The 20,024-nt window shown below is 36.2% G+C and overlaps 1 protein-coding gene across 1 annotated transcript; it reads right to left on the reverse strand.

Moving 5' to 3' along the window:
- Window positions 1–2,028: 2,028 nt before the first annotated feature.
- Window positions 2,029–5,932, reverse strand: LOC129149640 (olfactory receptor 6C2-like). Its single transcript, XM_054718421.1, has 2 exons — window positions 5,017–5,932; window positions 2,029–2,045 (listed from the first exon to the last, which is right to left on the reverse strand). Exons 1-2 carry the CDS (start codon window positions 5,930–5,932, stop codon window positions 2,029–2,031), a joined length of 933 nt encoding a protein of 310 aa, XP_054574396.1.
- Window positions 5,933–20,024: the final 14,092 nt, after the last annotated feature.

Raw genomic sequence — 20,024 nt, forward strand, 5'->3', positions numbered from 1 at the left:
TATATTTCTTAAATACAGCCAAATTTTTCAGCAATGGAAATTTAAAAGACAAAAAGCCTCTAGCCACCTGCATTTTAAATAGGCTGGAGGTGGGGCAGCATTTGTGCCTGGTGAATCAGATGTATAAGTTTACTAAGTTTGCTTATTTTGCTTTTTTAATAAAAATGCCTACTTAAATTACTTAATAAGTTAGCTTTTTAAAATATAATCAAGGTTTCATATAAATTAAGTTATATGAGAAACCAATATTTTTGTAAGCAATTGAATCCTACTAAAGTCTTCTAAGAAAATTACTAAGACTTCCCATAATCTCTCTGTATATGCAAATAAACCAAAGGGAGTACGCTTTAAAAATATATTCTAAGCTTAATAAAAAGGAGAAATTTAAAAATTTTGAAATCTCTTCCACTAATATTACAGGGTTAACTGAAAATTGTTATTCAAGTGTTAAATCTGATCATAAATAGTAGTCAACATAATGTAAAGAGAGTCATTGAAATATAGCTATTTGGCGGCATGACCCAGTATCCAAGCAATGGCCCTGTAGGCTGCTTGTTGTAAAATAGAAAGATGAAAACTCTTAAAAGAAACTCTCTAAATATAGCCTAAAAATTATTCTGGAAGGAAATAAAGAGAGGTTTCCTTCAAACATCTGAAGAACTGTAATTAAAAGTCAATATATTAGGCCTCATAAACTAAAGTAAATAATTTGTGTTTTTGCCTCCCAAAACAAAGCTAATGTATAATTACTTAAAGACTAATAGCAGAAATTTAATTAATTGTCATTTATTGTCCATGGCCAAGGACAAGTAAAGTTAAAAAATAAACCTTATTTCAGATTGATTAAACTGGCTAATTAAAATGAGTGAATATTCAAGAAAACTTAATTGTACTGGGAAGGAAACTGTTCCTGAAGCATTAACTAATTTTTTTACTGATACTTCATCTCATGGTAAAAACTACTTAACATGCAATGAATGCAAAGCAGTCATATTTCTGAACAGAAAAATTAAAAATTATCAAGACTGCATTGTAAAATTTTCAAAAGCCTCCTAATATTTAAATAAAAAAAGGGGGGTAGTGGGAAAATATCCTATAAGAAAATTATATCAAGCCTTAATTGCTTTAAATTTTTTACTTTGAAAAGTATTCTTCATTTGTAATGCAGATAGCAAGACACGCATGAAAACACACATGGTGTCAAAATAAGCCAAAGGAAAATCGTTTGGGCAAAAATATGAAAGGATCCCAAGTCTAATTTATAGAAAAGATTCCTTTATTAAACTTTGGTCAAGAATATGTTTGTATATTTCCAGAAAACTCCTCCAAGCCCATTTGGATTCCTGCAACAACGGATTCTAGAGGAATTGACCAGATTGCTCCAACAACAAAATAGCAGTGGCCCCCAAGACAAGAGGAGAAACAGCCCAGTGATGGAGATGGTGAAGAAGCCTTGCCATACTAGCAGTCAGCAGCTATACGTCGCTGCAGGTTGCCCAGGACCAAACCAGAGAAGGTCAGACCTGCATTGCCACCATTTGTCCACCATCCAGAACTAAAATATCATTGCTGGCATATACACATAAAAAACTGTTGGACATTGAAATTGGGACTCAAAGAACTGTTGGCCCACAAAGACACTGACTACAGACTGATTCCTTTAATGCCTAGCAGCAATTTAAAGGGACTTGATAGAACTCTATCCTTTCCATTGAATTTAAAAATCTTAAAACATACATTCTTGTTAAATTTATAAAATAAAAAAGGGTGAGATGCTGGAAGCCAATTCCAGCATATCAGCAGGGCTGACTCATCTGGAAATGGCTGAGGGCATTTCCCCAAACCTGAAAGGGATATATGAATGATTGCTTACTGCCAGACAGTTGAGGGCATCTTAATCTACATGTTATTGCCTCCTCCTGGCCAAACACCTGAATAGCCGGAGGTAATTCCAATATGACAATGGATTCTGTGTACTAAACCCTGGCCTTTGAAGTGTATATCTACCTTGCCTTAGGACAATTTGTGTTAAGAAAAAGCAAGGGGTCCTGAGACAAGGGAGAACTTAGTTCCTTTAGTTAAGTCTTCTCTGACTCCCCAAAATGCCTTTCAAAATTATGTTTTGTCTCTGGACTCTTTAATCAATTTACACACAGTGCCTTCTCCAGATTCCTGAACTCTTCTAGATGTTGGATTAAGACCACCTGCATTAGTCGACTGGTACAGCCACTATGAAAAAATAGTATGGCATCTTCTCAAAAAATTAAGAATAGAGTTTATATATGATCCAGAATTTCCTCTTCTGGGTATCTACCCCCAAAACTTGAAAGCACTTATTTGCAAAGATGTATGCACCCCTATGTTCATTGCAGCATTATTTATGGTGGCCAAGACATGGAAACAAGCAAAGTATCTCTCAATGAATGATTGGATAAAGATGATGTGGTACGTATACACAATGGATTACTACTCAGGCATAGGGAAAGATGAAATACTGCCATTTGTGACAACATGGACCTTGAGAATATCATGCTAAGGAAAATAAGTCAGACAGAGTCAAGTACCATAAGATTTCACTCATATGTGGGATATAAAACTGAGAGCAACAAGTGAACAAACCAGACAAACAAACAAAAACTCATAGACAGTGGTTACCAGGGGAATGGAGGTGGTGGGGTAGTAAAGGGGCAATATCTGGTGACAAAAGATGATTTGGCTTTGGGTGGTGGGCACACAATGCAATATACAGATCAGGTTTTATAGAAAAGTAAGGTACACGTGAAGCCTATACAATCTTATTAATCACTGTCACCCCAATAAATTTAATTAAAAAATGAAAAGAAAAAGGAAAAAAAAAGCTAGTAGAGTGTGTAGGACCTCTTTTTGGTTTTTAGAGAACTTGAAGATATGATGCCTTGGGCACACTAGCACATTTAAAAAAATGAACTCTGTAAGTAAATAAATAAACACTCATGTCCTTGGTGCCTCTGATTCAAAAGTGACTAAGAATTCTAGTGTGTAAATAACTTTTGGCAAAAGAAACGCTCCTAAAGGCAGCAGTGGGAACTGTGTTCTTGGGGACAGAAGTAGACATGAGCATCAGAAACAGGGAATGTGCAAAATACATCACCATAGGTCTTTAAAAATTAATAGGAAACAATTTTCCTTACTTACTAATTTTTATGAATACTTAATTTTAATTATAAAAATAAATCTGAAAAAAAAGAAAGTACATGTAAAATCACACATGGCAGAGAGATCGATACTTTGAATATGTACATTCATACATTTTCATATCCATGTGGATATTTATTAAGTATGTTTAAAATATAGGAGCAATTTATAAAAGTAAAACATGAAGTTCTATATTTTAGATTTATAAACATAGGGAACTAAATGTCACTTCAATAAGCCACAAAAGCTTTAACATAAAAATTCCTGTATATAGTTCTTAATTTATCAATGTTCTATTACTTTTTAAAACAATCTATGTTTTTGCATATTTAAAAACTCTTTATTAAAATGGCTGCAAGGTAGTTATTTGAAGTTATGTACCTGACCTCTAGAAACACATACATTTTCAGAATAATATGAAAACAGATTATTTATAAATATGTCACCAAAGAATTAATAGTGAAATATCAATTGTTGGGTGTGAGAAAACTACCTTAGCTCCACATACACATTTCAGATTTATTCCATTTATCATAGCCTGTAAGAATTCAGATGTATTGGGTATTGCAATATAAAATAGCAAATTTTTGTACATGGAGCTAAATTTACTCCCTCATTTAAGCTTATGGAATCTGAAGGAGATTGACTGAGGGCTCAACATTTTCTGCACAAACCTTTGTGGGTATCTTAAATATACTTCTGATAAAATTACATACTTTACTGCTACCAATGGACATAGAGTCAAGAAAAACTAAATATTTCAGAGCCACGTTTTTTCCACAATGTTCTCAATGCGATAGACTCATTAAAGAGTGAAAAGGGTAATGTAAACATTGGTTTATTTTAAACAAGTGTTTGAAAAATATTAAATACCTAAAATTTTATTTAGCTAATTTCTACCTCACAGCGAATATAAGAGGAAGTAACAGAGGAACTTCACTGGAAAGGTTTATAAGACAGGAGATTTGAAGAAGGGTGGGTGGTATTACAACTTCGTGTATATTACTTTTAATACTATTTTTCCTCATATGATTGTCCTGGGCCAGGTTTGACTTTATGGCTGGCTGAGTAGGAGTATGCCAATAGTCAAGACATAATGTCTATACCATTAAATTTAACAGGATATATTTCTAAGTTGAGGGTGGTCATACTTGCACCCATGTAGTCAAATTGGAGCTGACTCTCAATATTGCTCCCTTAGTAAGTGGCAGGGATAGCTCTGTGATACTTTACCTCTCAAATCAGATGACAGCTGACTGGAGGTGGAGCAGAGGAGAAGCTTTATCCAACTAGCTGTGATTGCCTGTCCTTTGGGTGAAGACTATACCTGAGTTGGAAGTTCAAGGTCATTCATTATCAACATGAAGCTTACAAAGTCATTGAAGCATGCATATCTGGCCAGTAGGCGGAGAAAAGGGGTGGTGGATCACCTATTGAATATTTGCTAGAGCAGGTCTGGAAATGGTGCATATCACTTCCACACTCATTCTGTTTGCTACAATATAGGCTACATGGTCACATCTGACAGGGTAGAAATATGGCAGAAAAATATGGCCTACAGTATTTCCAGGGATAGCAACCAAAATGTTTGGCAAAAAGAGAAATTTCTGCCAGATAGTAAGTGTAAACATCTTAGAATTTAGATTTAATGGAGTAAAAAATTAAATAGCCAAGGTTTACAGTAAGCAAGTCTAACAACAGAGCAAGAATGTCAATATGACTAGAGAATAAGTCATGCAGAGACAAATAATATTAGAAGCTTCTGGTTTCCAGCCTATTTATCTCTCCTTTTAATTGGATTCACTGACTCCTTTTTCCTCTGCATCTTTAAGAGGAATGCCATCTTTTTAATTGAGTCATGGAAAGCTTGTTTTACTTGCTTGTTTCTCAGTGTGTAAATAAAGGGGTTCAACATGGGTGAAATGGAACTAATAAGGAGTGAAATCCCTTTATTTATAGCTACCTCGTCCTTGGCTGAAGGTTTGACATAAATGAAGATGCAGCTTCCATAAGTAATGGAAACCACAATCATGTGGGAAGAACACGTGGAAAAGGCCTTTTTCCTTTGCTGGGCAGAGGGAAACCTTAGAATAGTCCTGATGATATAAATGTAGGAAAGAACCACACATATGAGGGTCATGATGAATGTCAACACGGCACACACGACAACCATCTGTTCTATCAACCAGGTGTCTGAGCAAGAGATCTTCAGGAGGGGAGATGCATCACAGCAAAAATGATCAATGACGTTCGAATCGCAGAATTCCAGGCCCAAACCCAGACTGAGTGGTGGGAGAATGATGATCAGTGCTGCTACCCAACAGGAGAAAATGATGTTCTTGCAGACTCTGCTGTTCATGATGGTGGTGTAATGCAGGGGTTTGCAGATGGCCACGTAGCGATCATAGGACATGGCAGCCAGAAGAAAAAATTCCGTTACTGCAAAGAGGTCTGTAAACAAGAGTTGACTGGCACAAGCATTATAGGTAATGGACTTGTCCCCAGATAATAGGCTATATAGGAATCTGGGAACACAGGCAGTTGTGAAAGAAATTTCCAAGAAGGAGAAATTTTGAAGGAACAGATACATAGGTGTTTTTAGGGTGGGATCAATCAGAGTGAGGGTGATGATGGTTAGGTTTCCAGATAGACTCAACATGTAGGAAAGAAACAGAAAGATAGAAAGCAATATTTTCAGTGGAGTGTCATCAGTCAGTCCCAGCAAGATGAAGGTTGTTAGTGTAGTTTTGTTTTTCATCCTTGATTATTGCCTTTTGCCCATTCTGCTTGAAACAATAAGGTTAACTGGTTATCTTCTACCTCAAGAGAAGTAAATCTGACAGTGATCCCCAAACAATTCGCCAGTTGGGATTCAGCACCTAAGACATGCCTCTTTGTGTCAAACAAACTGTTCATATTTAAATCACTTATTCACACTGCTGCAATTTAGCCATAATTATTGTCAGTTCAACATATTATCTTATAAACATTATTGAAAAACAAGTCCTAAAAGTTACTTTTGGTTCTACTGTTCTTTCTTCCTCCTACTTCCTAACTTCAGACATGTTTCTAGCAAAGTCCCCCACAAAACCGAATAATGGTCTTTGTGAAGAAAATCCTTGCATTAAAGTTTACATTGTATTAGCAATTTAACTGACAATGAATGCTTATCACATAGTTTATTCTGTTTTATCCTCTCTAATGTAGTTCCTCTGAGGTGTGTTTAAAACATTTTTACTGGATTCATGTTCTTTTTTATTTTTTTAAGAAGTTATTGTTTTTATTTAGTTAGTTATTACTTTTAAAAATCCTCACCCGAGGATATTTTTTCATTGATTTTAAAGAGAGTGAAAGAGAGAAGGAAAGACAGAGAAAAACATCCATGTGAGAGAAACACATGGATTGGTTGCCTCCTGCATGCATGCAACTGAGGTACCCTTGACCCGAATCAAACCCATGACCCTTTGGTCCCCAGGCTGACTCTGCCAGGCGTCCTCAAACTACGGCCCGCGGGCCACATGCGGGTGTTTTTGCCATTTTGTTTTTTTACTTCAAAATAAGATATGTGCAGTGTGCATAGGAATTTTTTCATATTTTTTTAAAAACTATAGTCCGGCCCTCCAACGGTCTGAGGGACAGTGAACTGGCCCCCTGTTTAAAAAGTTTGAGGACCCCTGAGCCAAACTGGCTAGGGCTGGATACACAGTCCAAACTTTTTGAGGTTTTCCTCACAGAAAATTTATTTCAATTGCATGTATTTTAGATTATTAATGTTATTCTTGGCTATATTTTACTTCTACTGTTAGAATATCAATGTTATATACATTTTTATGCTTTTTAGAATATTCTAGTGCTACAAAGAATTTTTCCCCCCCCCCAGCATACAAGCAGAAATCTGAAACTGTATTCTCTGGTTAATTAATTTCTTTTTAAATTCCTCTGACAGTGAAAACCCTAATGCCCTTTAACTCTCTGCTATAGTTTCATATTCTTTGGATCTTAAAAGTTTTTTTTTTTTCCTACCAAAGGCTTCTAGTTAAGACTAGATTTTTTATATTAAATGTTTTCTTATTTATGTTTTTCCATTATTTCCTTGTAAACACATTTGTCAATGACATATTTTCACTCCTTGAATGTATTGCAGGAATTAAATTCAAAATTTATGACAGACAAATAAGGGGACATTTAGCGTATGTTTAAAGAGAAATATCCTGATTTTTAAATGTTTTTGGTCAACCTATTTTAGCTTGAAACACACTCTACCACCCATTATAAATGACATTTAGCAATATCAGGTTTAACAAGGCTTAGCAATTTTTCAAACATACTTCATTCTCTCTTAAATTTCACCTTCTTGATAATTGTCTTATTAACCACTTATACATCAATTCATGTGGTCTTTGCATCATTTAAACTGCTTCAGCCAAGGTCATCACTAGCTTCCCTCTTGTTTCAATCATTAAACAAACTTCAGACTTGATTTAACTCAAGTTCTCTTCTACATATAAACTGTGAATTTATGAAAGTCTTTACAGCTTAATATCTACCATCTCACATTATCCTGAATTTCTTCCTCTCACTTTATGTATATTTTTCCATTCTCCTCCTAGCAGCTTTTTCTTTTCTAATTTCTAGGGTTGTTGGTACACCTGAAATCTTTTTTTCTAGGCAACATTCTCTTTCATTCTGCTCTCTCTCTAGGAGGTCCTAATAAATAAGGTGACTTCAAATAGGCTGATGATTCCTAAATTTATATCTGCACAATTCTGACTTCAACATTTAACTTATTCTTGGACATCTAGATCAGACTTAGAGAGTTTGAATTAGTGCAAATATGTATTTCCTTTTTCCTATCTGAGAGTCCATGAGTAATTTCTTTATCTTGTGTTTCTTTTTTTATTTGTATGTGTATGCATGCAAACTTCAGATAAAATAATATGTACATCTTAGGGTTATAATGAAAAATTTAGATAATATAGATAAAATATGTATAGCCACATCTGAAATGAGGTGGACATTTATTACTATTCACAGTATTAGGCATGCTTATTTTGTTATCTTATGATTTCCTATCGAGAGTCCTCCAAATGTGCACATTTCATGATTTTTAATGTGGCACTCATGACTATTTTTCCTTCCCTGTCGACACTAAGTCTCAATTAAAAACATTATTTACCATTCTTTTTTCTTTACTCCCACTTTCAGTTTATCACAGTGTCTTGCCATTTCTGTTATCTTTTTAATTTGTTCCTTTTTTCTTTAACATATTTTTATTAATTTCAGAGAGGAAGGGAGAGGAAAATAGAGATAGAAACATCAATGATGAGAGAGAATCATTGATCTGCTGCTCCCTGCACATCCTCTACTGGGGACTGAGTCTGTACCAAACCAAAATCGTGACCTCCTGGTTCATAGGTTGATGCTCAACCACTGAGCCACCCTGGCTGCGCTGATTTATTCCTTTTATTCTCTCATTCACAACTCTACATTTAGTCTCGGTGTCTTTACCTTACATCTGAAATATTGTAAAAACATGTTAACATATGACTAACATATATATTTGCTTTTCCCATTCATTATTTTAAAATCAATGCAATCAGAACCATTTTTTTCTAAAGCCCAGATGTGGTTATCTCTCTCCTATGTATTGTGGAAAATATTTTTGAACTGACATTCATCCCATGCTATGTATTTCCTAGAAACTCTTGTTCTATCTCTCAGTTAAATGGAATATAATTCATTTTGACTTTAGATAAGAATTGAGAAAAGGAGAAAAATGAATGCATTCATGAGTTCTCAGTTTCAAATGCATTAAACATTTAGATTAATGAAATACTTTAGGCAATACATATTTTATTCAGAGTAATGATTAAGGACAAAGTTTCTCATCCTTAGAGAGTTTGTAAACTTTCTTTATCAGGGGATAAGAGAGTTGGGGGATAGGCTAAAGGATTGAGTGGTTCTGAATAAGATCTCAATATTTGGGTACCTTTGTTATCTTCCACTAATATGGAGCCAGAGTAGCAGAAGGAAAGAAAAATAAGAGAGATTTCTACAGTTTCTTCTCCTTGTAGAGATCTAAGGGGAACAACAACAATAATTAAGTTGCTCATTGAACATAGGCTAAAAAAGCCTTAGAAAGTCACATTAGAAGGGTGTTCTCATGTCTAGCGTGACATGTCTAGCATGACATGAAAAAATTAGCTCCTTGATAAATTTTCCTGCACTGCAATTTGCCTCAGGAATACTAAATGGGTCTTATAACTTATACAGAGAACGACCAGAACTTAAGAGTAACATGGGAAAGGGAAACAAATGATCCAGGACAGTGATGCACATGAATAGATGTTTGAGGACCAGAAGAGATGATGGATACTGACATCTTTACTTCTTAACACAGTGGAACAACGTAGGTGTTCCAGAATTACTATGAACCTGGGTTGAGGGAGGCAGCACAGATATATATGTAGATGATTCACTAGAGCGAGGTGGTGGAGTTAGGTAGAGAGGACTGATATTAAGTTAATAAAAAAAATTTTTCTTTTCAGAGTGTAAATGGAGTTTTGTAACTGAAACATTAATTTTAATTCTTTCAATCATTCATTTTTTGCATTCATTATAAAACTTAAGCTTCTTAGTTAGCATATGGAGATCTTTCTAATATTTTCAGTATCAGTTCACACAATTTCCCTCATTTCTTGTTCTGTCCTACAAAGATACTTGCATTGGCTGCTAGCGAGAGATAGGATACCATAGTGATCAAGAGCATGCCCTATGGCAGTGGTCGGCAAACTCATTAGTCAACAGAGCCAAATATCAACAGTACAACGATTGAAATTTCTTTTGAGAGCCAAATTTTTTAAACTTAAACTTCTTCTAACGCCACTTCTTCAAAATAGACTCGCCCAGGCTGTGGTATTTTGTGGAAGAGCCACACTCAAGGGGCAAAAGAGCCTCATGTGGCTCGCGAGCCACAGTTTGCGACCACGGGCCTATGGAGTCAGGCTGCTGGTGTCATCTCTCCTGATTCAATTTGCTTCCCTAAATTTATCTACTAGCGGTTTCCATTAAAGGCGATGCTTAAAATTACCTGTGGAGATTCTCAGATGCTGCTCCTTTTGTCTTTAATGATCTCTCCAATGGTAGTCTCTAACCTTCCTATCCTTCTTTTAAGTTTTGGTTTAGGTACTAATTCCACCAGGAATCTATCTATAACTTTTTAAGATAGAGGTAGCTTTTCCTTTACTAGTCCCATTGTAGCCTATGATTATTTTTTATTATTGCTCTTATGACTAAATTGTCAAACTGTATAAACAAATTTTATTTTGACATTATTGTGTTCCAAGCAGCAAGCATACCTCCAGGGGGCATAGTAGATGTTCCTTAAAAGTTTGTGGAAATAAAGGACTATCATATTTGCCTTATTTTCTTTAAAAGTTGTTTTAAAGGTATTTTCTTTAAAATGATTTAGCAGGTCTTTAAAATGACTTTAAATATTTGTTTTAGTTTTTACTTAAGCTGATTGATAAAAATGAACTGATTTTTAAAGACTGCCTTTAGTGTTATGTAGGTGTGACTGACTACTGTTTTCATGTGGACTGGTGCCTAGTAAGAGAAAATATACTTCCTGTCTTTCTTACACAGTCCCTGGAATATGACTGGGAAGTTCTCATTTCTCTTTTTCTTTTTGGGTTCAGTTTCCTCCATAATATGTAGTTCATGAAATTATTGTGATTGTTGATTGTGATAGTCCACGCAAAGTGCCTGGTAGATGATAAGTAAACGCCATTACCTCTACTTTCTCTCCTTCTTTCGCCTCCTCCTCTTTTTTCTCTATAACCTGCTCTAGTATATATGATACTGTGTGAGGGCACTAATCAGTAACCACTACAGCTATTGTGTTTTTTTCTGCATTCTTTTTTGTTGTTAATCCTCACCAGATGATATTTTTTTCCATTGATTTTTGGACAGAGTGGGAGTGAGAGAGACATTAACGAGAGAGGGACACATCAATTGTTTGCCTCTGGCATGTGCCACATCTGTGGCCCTGGGTGAACCCGCAACCTAGGTACATGCCCTTCACTAGGATTCAAATCCAAAACCCTCCAGTGTGTGGGCTGACGCTCTAACCACTGAGCAACACTGACCAAGGCATTTCCTGCATTCTTTATAAAGCTTATGAATTTTGGTGCCTCTGATTACCTGTTCATTGTTCTGTGGAGAAATACTAAGGGCAGAGCTTAGAGACTGCAATTTTGAACATGAGGCAATAGGTACTTCACATTTCTTTCTCAACCCCCATTGACACTTAATCACATGGGCAGCTATTTCCTTTTGTACATAAAGACTCCAAGTCTTTTGTTTTCTCTGCATTCCAAGTAAGAAAAGAATTTCCCATGAAAAATTTAATTAGTTTGGCATATTAATGGCTTCACTTATTTCTAGCAATCTCTATCCCACAAGAAGCTAGAGTGGTGTTTTCCTAAGGTCTGGTGAATAGAGGTCAGGTGAATAGAATGCTGTTATTTGTTACTATCAAGGCAGTAACAAATAACAGCATTAGAGTGCTGAAGACAGAATTACCTATGATATGCAGGCATCTCTGCAGAAAAGGAGCACTAATCTAGGCTGAGGGGGAGAAATAATTAGCTGCTAATCAGGTACCTTTTTAGATAGGGTCATATAGGAATTGACCTTTTGAACCAAACTGAGAAAATTCTTAAGCTCTCAATACTTCACTGTGGCATTTTAACTCAGGGCATTGTTCCACATTCCTAAACTCTCCTCCCTTTCCAATCACCAATACTTACCTCATGTGATACCAAAATTTAAGTGAATGTTCTGGTGGACGACTTTCATTCAGGTGAATTTTCTATTTAGTATATTTAAAAGAATATTTGCAATTATAATGAGCTCATTGATCACTAATAATAACATTTCTGATAATAATGGAAGATATAGTTATATATACATAGAGCCTCTTGCTATGAATACTCATGAATGCCTTCAGAACGTATTTATTGAAAACCTATGATATGATAGGTAGTGCTATAGATATTAAGGATAAAAAGAGTGAATAGGTACTGACCCCTCTCTAGTGACACATGTAATAAATATTTCACATGAGTATAATCCATTCAGATTTCTTTTTTATAATACAAACTAACATTAGAAATAACTATTTTATTTTTCAGAGACACCTAGTATTGCCATCTCTGATTTGTAAATAGACTTAGTCTTATATTTTCCAGAGACTAAGGAACTAAAATTTTGAATGAAGAAAGAAACTGAATTGCCAAACAAGAACATACTTACTCTTATGGAAGGTAATCATGGCTTCAGTTGACTGTGTAATCCTGGTTGTCCCGAAGGTGAAACTGAAAGTATAAGTGGGGTCAGTTAATGTGCCGAAATGCTCCTCTCATAAAGACATACACATTCACGGATAATTGTTTTCTAGTAGAAAGTGCCAAAAGACTCTCACTAAAGATTCTATTTCACTTTAAACCTAGGGAACAATTTCTTATATCTGAAAGCTGAAATAAAAAGTCCTTTATTTTAAATGTCTGAAAAATATAAGGTTGTTTTTTAGAAGATTTTGAAAGATGATTTCTGATTTCTCTGGGAAAGATTTTTTACAGACTCTTACGGATGTACAGGGGCCGTCTGTGTGGATAAGTAAAGGGCCCTTCGTGACCAAGGTCAAACATGACTAATGATTTTAATATGCACTGAATTTTGGCAAAATACCTAGAGGGAGCAGTGGGAATAGTGTCCTTGGAGACAATAAGATGCAACAATTTTAAGAGACACATTCCAAGTGCAGAACAATAATTGTATGATGAAAAGATAACAAAGTATTATCAAAGGACAACAAAATTGCTTTGTCTGCCTTTTCTATGAAAAAATGAACAAACAAACCTTGAAAGTAGTATAAACACTGTTCTAATCCAACAACTGTACATACTACTTTCCAATGGTAAAAATATGTTTGTATCATAATTTTCTGTATTATACTCTTTTTATGTGTAAGCCATCCTACATAATAAAAAGGTAATATGTAAATTACCATCACTCCGCTACGCCCACGATTGGGCCAGTGGGAGGCGCAGGGGGCAGGACTCGGGGTGGCTGGGGTGGTGACTGGGCCGGCAGGACGCTGAGCTCGCGTCACCAGCGGCAGCGAGAGCTCAGCGTCTGCGCCATGGCTGTGCTGTGGCACAGAAGGGGCCTCTGGGGCAGCAAGCCGGGCGTTTGGAGGCCCCAGCTGATGAGGCAGTGCGGGCGGGCGGCGCGGCTTCCGGGGGAGGAGTCTGGCGGCAGTTGGGCCGCAGGAGCGCGGTGGTGTCCGCAGAGGACACGGGTTTTCGCGCAGCCCGGGCCGGCCAAGGGAGGGCTCATGAGGGAGCCCGAAGGCAGAGGAGGCGGTGGCCCCAGCCTTCCTGGGTGGGAGGCGAAGGCAAGACCCCGGCCCGGGCTCCGGCTTCCAGAGGGCCACGCCCCTGCCCCGCCTCGCCTTAGGGGCCCAGGGACTTTGGAGCTGCCAGCCACACCGGGTCCTGACCAGCAGACAGACAGCCTACACGTGCATGATTTAATCATGCACTGGGCCTCTAGTTATCAAATAAAGCTTCCAGTATTTCACTATTAAAACTTATATATTAAAAATATCATCCTATATAATAAAGAGGGAATATGCTAGTTTTTTATAAACATCATTGTTTTTTTTTCTGTTTAAATGATCAGAAGAGCAATTTCTGATGCAAAGCCCACTTACATATTAGAATTTTGAAGTGTATTGCCACATTTAGCTTCCAATGTGCAATACACACCATGTTTGGGTCTCTCTGTGCCACTATTGGCATTGTGGGATCTGAAGGAATCCCACCCTTATTCCTTGCTTGAGCTTTGAGTCAACAAGAGAGCAAAAAGTAGGCAAGTAAATGGAGATTAAAATACCAGTTTTATCTGCCTGGTACTGGCACAAGAATAGACATATAGACCAATGGAACAGAACAGAGAACTCGGAGATTGACCCAAGCCATTATACTCAATTAATATTTGACAAAGGAGGCAAGAGCATATAATGGAGTCAAGACAGTCTCTTCAATAAATGGTGTTGGAAAAATTGGACAGATATAGGCAAAAAAATGAAACTAGACCACCAACTTACACCATACACAAAAATAAACTCAAAATGTATAAAGGACTTAAACATATGATAGGAAACCATAAAAATCCTAGAAGATGGCATAGGTAGCAAAATATCAGACATTTGTCGTAGCAATATATTTACAAATACATCTCCTAGGGCAGTGATCGGCAAACTCATTAGTCAACAGAGCCAAATATCAACAGAACAACGATTGAAATTTCTTTTGAGAGCAAAATTTTTAAAACTTAAACTTCTTCTAACGCCACTTAGTCAAAATAGACTAACTCAGGCCGTGGTATTTTGTGGAAGAGCCACACTCAAGGGGCCAAAGAGCCGCATGTGGCTCGCGAGCCGCAGTTTGCTGACCATGGTCCTAAGGCAATGGAAACTCAGGAGAAAATAAACAAATGAATAAACAATTGGACTACATAAAAATAAAGAGCTTCTGCACAGTGAAAGAAACTATCAACAAATCAACAAAAAAGCCCACTGCATGGGAAAACATATTTGCCAATGTTATGTCTGATAAGGGTTTAATCTCCAAAATTTATAGGGAACTCAGACAACTTAACAAAAAGAAGATAAACAATCCAATAAAAAAATGGGCAAAGTACCTAAATGGACACCTTTTGAAAGAAGACATACAGAAGGCGATGAGATATAAAAACATGCTCAAAGTCACTAATTGCTGGAAGCTATCCATTGTCTACACTATCATGAAAGTGCAGTAGGGAACACAGAAGGCTGATGGACTTTGGGCTTTAGCAAGGGCTAAAAGCTATGCACCGATTGTTCTGTCGAGACAATGGTGGTTCAAGGCAATCCCCTAACCTGATAATCTTTTACTGTTTACCAAACCTTAACTTTGATATGCATGTTTGCTTTGCTAAAGGGCAAATGTATATTCTAGTTAATAAAAAGCTATGGGTCTGGAGATTCGGGGGACATCTCCACTAGAGAGTAAGGTCTCTGCCTAGCTCCTCCCATGCCTTTTAAATTTATATTTCTTGTCTAGTGTATCCATTTAAGTACAGCCCCTTCTCCAGATCCTGAATCCTCGCTGCAAAAGGTTGTGGCAACTTAATCATCTGAGAGATGCAAATCAAAATGACAATGAGGTATCATCTCACACCTGTCAGAATGGCTATCATCAACAAATCAACAAATGACAAGTGCTGAAGAGGATGTTCATTCTTTTAAAAACAGCTTATTGAGATATAACTGATATTTTATTTATTTTTTGATAACATCTGAATCTTTTATTTTATTATTTTTAATAAATCTTTATTGTTGAAAGTACTACATATGTCCCCTTTTTTTCCCTATTGCCCTTGCCAACCCTCTTTCTCCCCCAATTTCTCACCAACCTACCATCTGTGTCCATGGGTTATGCACATATACACATGAGTTCATTAGTTGTTCTCTCCCCCGTCCCCATCCTCCCCTGCATTCCCTCTGAGGTTTGATAGTCTGATTGATGTCTCCATGTATTTGGGCCTATTTTTGTTCATTAGTTTATGTTGTTCATTAGATTACACATATGAGTGAGATCATGTGATATTTATCTTTCTCTGACTGGATTACTTCATTTAGCATAATGCTCTCTAGTTCCATCCATGCTGTTGCAAATGGCAAGAGTTCTTTCTTTTTCACAGATGCGTAATATTCCATTATATAGATGTACCACAGCTTTTTAATCCATTCATCTGCTGATCTGCACTTAGGCTGTTTCCAAATCGTAGCTATTGTAAATTGTGCTGCTAGGAACATAGGGGTGCATATATTCTTTCTGATTGGTATTTCTGATTTCTTGGGGTATATTTCTAGAAGTGGAATCACTGGGTCAAATGGGAGTTCCATTTTTAATTTTTAGAGGAAACTCCAAACTGTTTTCCACAGAAGCTGCACCAGTCTGCATTCCCACCAGTAGTGTATGAGGGTTCCTTTTTCTCCATACCCTTGCCAACATTTGTTGTTTGTTGATTTGTTGATGATAGCCATTCTGACAGGTGTGAGGTGGTATCTCATTATCATTTTGATTTACATCTCTTGGATGATTAGTGACTTGGAGCATTTTTTCATATGTCTCTTGGCCTTTTGTATGTCCATTTTGGAGAATTGTCTATTTAAGTCCTTTGCCCATTTTTTAATTGGGGTGTTTGTCTTCCTTTTGTTAGTTGTATGAGTTCCCTGTAAATTTTGGAAGTTAACCCCTTATTGGATGTATCATTGGCAAATATGTTCTCTCATGCAGTGGGCTTTCTTGTGATTTTGTTGATGGTTTATTTTGCTCTGCAGAAGCTTTTAGAAATTAAACAAATGGGACTACATCAAAATAAAAAGCTTCTATAACTGACATTTTAAACCATGCACATATTTAATGTATACAATTTGATGAGTTTATACCTATACATTCATCTGTGAAAACCATCACTACAACCAAGGTAATGAACATATCCATCACCTTTATTTTTAAGTAGAAAGTACTTGATGTTTAGATAGAATTTGGATTTTTTGCAAAAGCTAAAGCCTAAATTGGCATCTTTTAAATTGGATTACTTCCTTGAAGGACTTAAAAGATGTGAGAGTCTAATTTGTCCACTTTTAAAGATTCTGAGGTAATACTTAAACCAATGAATTTATTATACCACTTTATTTATTGATTGATTGATTGATTGATTGATTTATAGCATATAGGAAATTTACTAAAACCCCACAATCTTTGTAGCAGTTATCTCAGGAAATACTATTTTTTCAGAAATATTTATTGTTTTTAAAATTATCTCTATTTTAAAACCTCTAAGGCATTTTTATTACTATTTTATAGAGAAAATGTATATTTAACTTTCCAATTTATTCTCTTATTTGCTTTTCTGCAAGAATATGTCATTAAGTTTCTCTGAAGAGGACAAACAGATGCCCAATAGATATATGAAAATTCCTTCAACATCACTAATCATCAGAGAAATGCAAACTAAAACCACAATGAGATATTACCTCACATTTGTCAGAATGACTATCATCAATAAATCAACAAAGAAGTGTTGATGAAAATGTGAAAAGAGAACTCTAGTGCATTGTTGGTAGGTTTGCAAACTGGTGCAGCCCCTTTGGAAAACAGTGTGGATGTTCCTTAAGAAATTAAAAATATAACTACTTTATGACCCAGCAATGGCATTTCTGGGTATTTATCCAAAACACTAATTTGGAAAGATATATGCATTTCTGATTTACAAGAGCCATTACATGAAAACAGCCTACCAAGACAATCAGATAAAAAATGTATATGTATAATGGAATTTTGCTCAGCTATAAAAAGAATGAAATTTTACCATTTATGACAACCTGGATGGACTTACAGGCTATTATTTTAAGTAAAATAAGTCAGACAGAGAAACACAAATAGCAATACTTCACTTATATATGGAACATAAAGAATAAAATAAACAAACAGAAACAGAATCATAAATACAGAGAACTGATGGTTGCCAGAGGGAAGAGGGGTTGGGACTTGGGTGGAAAAGGTGAAGGAAGTCGAATAAGAAGTACAATTGGTAGTTACAAAGTAGTCATGGGGATGGAAAGTACAGCACAGGGAAAATAGTCAATAATATTGTAATAACTATGTATGGTGCCAGGTGGATACTAGGCTTATCGGGAGGGTCTATTCATACATTATATAAATGTCTAACCACTATGCTGTACATTTGAAACTAAAATAAAATGCCAACTGTAGCTGAAAAATAAGAATACATGTCATTATTTTTCTTAGTTATAAAGAACACTTTATTATTTCTTCTTTTGTAGGTATAGTGATGATGAATTCACTTAAATTTTGTGTTTTGGAAATTTCTGTTTCACTTTTAATAATATATTGCTATATAACACATTTACAATATGGGCACAAATTAAATTTTACTGATTAATTAACCTTTACTAATATATACAACCATATAACCACTACACAGAACAAGGTATAGAATATTACCAGTGATTAAGACAACTTACCTCTGTCAGTCAAGATTCAACCAAAAGTAGCCACTGTTCTAGCTTTTATTATTATACTAGAAGCCTGATGCACAAAGATTCATGCTAGAATGAGCCTTCCTTTCCCTGGCTGTGGGCCTGCCTTTCTGCTCAGGCCCGGAGCGGCCTCTTTCTGCTCCGGCCCCACCTTCCCACGCTGCCCAGAGGCCCTGAGCCACTGGGGCGGTGCAGAACACCTGCGTTGTCACCATGGCGACTACACAAGCATCCCGCTCCGCCCCCGGTTGCTAGGTGCCTGAGTATGCATATTAACCCACCATCTTTGTTGGGTTAATTTGCATACTCACTCCTGATTGGCTGGTGGGCGTCATGAAGGTACTGTCAATTTGCATCTTTCTCTTTTATTAGTGTAGATACAAGACTCTGGCTTGTGTCTGAACTTCATGTGAAGGAATTAATACACTATGTATTTGCATCAATCTTCTTTTGTACAATATTTTTCTTTGTGACACCCAAAACTTATGACATATAGCAGCAGTTTTTTTATTTTCAATATTGTACTACATCTCAATTTAGAAATATGCCAATTTATTTGTATTACTCTTTTGTAAAAATATATTTTTATTAATTTCAGAGAGGATTGGAGAGGGAGAGAGAGATAGAAACGTCAATGATGAGAATCATTGATTGGCAGCCTCCTGCATGCTCCCTACAGGGGATCGAGCCTGCAACACAAGTACATGCCCTTGACCGGAATCGAAAACGGGACCTTTCAGTCCACAGGCTGACACTCTATCCACTAAGTCAAACTGGCTAGGGCTATTTGTATTACTCTTAATGTACATTAAAGTTGCCAGCTCCTGCTTATTTTCAATAGTACAGATAAGACTATCTTATTCATGATTTTTGTTTACATATGCAGACATTGCTGGTGATAACATACCTAAATTAAAAAAAAAAACTTTATTTATGAGAGAGAGAGAGAGAGAGAGAGAGAGAGAGAGAGAGAGAGAGAGAGAGAAAGCATCAATTTGTTTTTGCACTTATTTATGCATTCATTGGTTGATTCTTGTACATACCCTAACCCAGGATTGAACCACAACTTTGGCATATCATAATGACACTCCAACCAACTGAGCTACCTGGCTAGGATCTATACCTAAATTTTTAATTGTTTGTGAATGTATTCCATTATGTGAAGTACCTGAAGTTATTTTGCTTATTCTCTTTGCTTTTTAAATAAAAATTATTGGGATATAATTTATACATAATAAAATGCATCCATTTTAAGAGTAAAGTTTGAGAAAGTTTGAAAATATCCATCCAAGTAATCAACCCCCCACTAGGTGTATAATATCTTTGTTATCTCAAAACATTCTCTCTCAGATCTCCTTCAATCACTGACCTGCTTTCTGTCACTATAAATTTGTTTTTTTCTGTTGTAGAATTATAAATGTATGGAATGCAGCATGTACTATTTTGTGTCTGAAATATTTCACTCAGCATAATGTTTTTGAAATTTTATTTTTTTTTTTTCTAACAGTTTATTCCTTTTTGTATGTAGCTAGTAGTTTTTTATTATATGAATACTAGAGGCCCAGTGCATGAAATTCGTGCATGGGGGGGTTCCCCTCAGTCCAGCCTGCACCCTCTCCAATCTGGGACCCCTTGGAGGATGTCCGACATCCCTCTCACAATCCTGGACCAC

Source organism: Eptesicus fuscus, chromosome 7 (genome assembly GCF_027574615.1).
Source record: "Eptesicus fuscus isolate TK198812 chromosome 7, DD_ASM_mEF_20220401, whole genome shotgun sequence".
NCBI lineage: Eukaryota > Metazoa > Chordata > Mammalia > Chiroptera > Vespertilionidae > Eptesicus > Eptesicus fuscus.

Excerpts from the sequence above, each read along its gene's own strand:
- LOC129149640 (XM_054718421.1), bottom strand. The coding sequence starts at position 5,932 with ATGAAAAACAAAACTACACTAACAACCTTCATCTTGCTGGGACTGACT.